We start from the raw sequence: 2,523 nt of genomic DNA, 5'->3' as shown, positions 1-2,523 counted from the left end.
GTGATTTATGTTGGTCAAATTCAACTCCTGTTTTCCAGTTTTGCAAAAGAAGCATTGTTTGCTTTTAAAAGATTTATGTAAGCCTAAATCCAGCCCTGTGGCAGTGAATGTTTTTGTTTATTTCAGTCTAAAGCTCCTCAGTTGTTACTTGCAACAAAGCGAAGCTCGGGTCTGGAGTAACTCCAAATCTAACCATATGGCAGAAGTGTTTATTTCTGACTTAACATTCTTAACAACTGAAATAGAAGAGAGTAAGAAAGGAACAAGAGAGACTCACTTAGAAAAACGACCAGTGAGGCTTTTGCACAAGGTTGCTCTACGTGGCCGTCACCTATGCAAGGTAGTGCCCTTCTCCTGCTCATGGCTCCTCACTCGAGAGTTTTTCATCCCTGACATCCAACTGCACACTCCCATCCAAAACAAGAAATGAGGAACCAAGATAAATACCCTACCTTTTTCAACACCATGGTAAATCCAGTGTAAACTTGCAGGCTATGCCCTATTTGAAAAAATGGAAAAAAAAACTCCTTAAAAATTTAAACAAGCAATTTTTAAAATCAGCACTAAGAAAGCCGATTACAATACTAAACTCCAACACATGGTGTAACAGGCTTTGAGCAAATCACTAAAGAACAAGGACAAAAGAGTTGATGTCTTAATACCCCTACTACGATACTGCCACCTCCAAAAGGAAAGTCCACTTGTGTGAACTTCTGTACCAGCAAGGGCATTGCTAATTAAAAATACCTTTTTGACAAATAAGGTACGAGGGAGACAACCCTCCTTCAATACGGTTTGTCTTTGGTTACAATCCAAAGACACATCGATAGTCCATGACGCCTTTGCACTCGGGCAACAAAAACCAGGACTTAGATTCAATGCCGTACACAAGGGGAGGGAATTTCCTAACTTCTTTCCCACATATTGATGAACTTGTCATGCATACAAAACCTTTGAAATCCACGACTTTTATCTCAAACAAGGAAAAAGAGCGAAAGAACTCGCGATACTCGTTGTCATATTCAGAATATGTTGCTACTTGCTCCCACAAGTAGGTATTCGCGTCCCTAGGCATGGGTTTCAGCTCCCAAATTCCAAACCCATGAAACTTGTCATCACCAAATTCCTCATCCAGAGTACATGGCATCAGCAACGCTGCAAGGAAAACTCGGTCGGCATACTTGAAAGCGCGGCTGTATCGCTGACGAGCATCAACAGGGTACAGCACATCGACCTTGCTCCACTCATCAAAGAGTGCCGAGTAAGCATATAGAGCATTATGACAGATAGCAAAAACATCCCCCAGATGGACCCTGCTGCTGGTAAACTTCAAATGTGGATAATCATCAGCAGTGCGTGGCCTCCTGTTCACCAAGGTCCTCCAAGAGTCGGTATGTGAGTTGTACACCTCCACATAGTTGAGAAGATCGTCATGGAGAATAAGGTTGAAATCTTCACTTCCAAGATAATGGTGCTGCATTGACATGAACACATTCCTGGGTCCGCCACTGCCATCACGAGGTATGACTGTGAAGTACGCATGTGGCCAGTCCATAAGATAGGCCCTGCCGGTGAAGATGTTTAGAAGCATCGGAGTCATAGATGCAGTGTTTAGTGCGTCTAACCTGGCACTAGGACGATATTGCCGTAAAGGGCGTCGGCACGGATCGCAATGCCAGATAATGCACATGAAGCCTTTGGAGGCAGCAACCAAGCACCTATCATCAACAGGATACAATCTACAACCTTTTATTTTCCCCGTGGGGCATGAGTATCGTTCAACCGGGGGCAGAAGATGAGAGAAAGAGTAAAGTCCCCGCTTGATCGAGTTCTGGATGGCCGGAGTAAGTGACACCCAGCAGTCGAGATCTCCTTCTTGCCATGAAGATGACGAGGATGACCCTGATGATGGCAGCGGGCAAGCCACAAACTCCATCTCTGTGGTGGGGCCAGTCCGGCAGAGCATGACAAGCCAAGACTTTCTCAAGAACCATTTCTGGCACGCAATGAAGGACCAGACAGAATCTTTTGACAGGAGGGCGGACCATGATTTGGAGAGCAGGGGCAAGCGCCTGAGGTCGGGGAGCTCCAGAAGCGGCAGGACTTCCTTCGCTACGAGGTCATTTGGAATTGCTTCAAAGAACCTGGGCAACGCCTCATCTTCTTTCCAACCAAACACATCAGGAGCAAAGCAAAGCGCACGCATTTCTTCTTGTGATTGGGGAGAGAGAGAGAGCGAGAGAGCGAAGAGCAACAAGCACAGAAGACGAGAGCGGCTTTTCAAGTGATTTCGGATGCTTTTTAGTCTGGATACACACTGCGTTCCTGCGTGCCCGTCTTTTTTGGGGGCCTGAGCACTATGGCCCGGCTCGTCTTTAGTTTTCGTGTTTTCCTTTTGCCAAGTTTTTGGTGGCTCCGGAAATGTTGCTCTCTTTGGCGCACGCCACTTGTGCGTCTCTCACACACGGGCATGGGCAAGAGGGGATCAATGGCCCCTTTTTTTTAAGGGAGCAGGGGCATCGT

The 2,523-nt window shown here is 46.3% G+C and overlaps 1 protein-coding gene across 1 annotated transcript; it reads right to left on the bottom strand.

The window, feature by feature from the left end:
• Nucleotides 1–535: 535 nt before the first annotated feature.
• On the bottom strand, nt 536–2,267 carry LOC147428600 (uncharacterized). The gene has a single exon (XM_086496981.1). It carries the CDS (start codon nt 2,204–2,206, stop codon nt 806–808), a length of 1,401 nt encoding a protein of 466 aa, XP_086353107.1. The 5' UTR covers nt 2,207–2,267; the 3' UTR covers nt 536–805.
• Between the last annotated feature and the right edge of the window lie 256 nt (nt 2,268–2,523).

This window comes from Adiantum capillus-veneris, chromosome 23 (assembly GCF_014529385.1).
Source record: "Adiantum capillus-veneris isolate H3 chromosome 23, ASM1452938v2, whole genome shotgun sequence".
Taxonomy (NCBI): Eukaryota; Viridiplantae; Streptophyta; class Polypodiopsida; order Polypodiales; family Pteridaceae; genus Adiantum; species Adiantum capillus-veneris.
This window is presented reverse-complemented; position numbering and strand designations above follow the sequence as displayed.

Excerpts from the sequence above, each read along its gene's own strand:
- LOC147428600 (XM_086496981.1), bottom strand. The coding sequence starts at position 2,206 with ATGCGTGCGCTTTGCTTTGCTCCTGATGTGTTTGGTTGGAAAGAAGAT.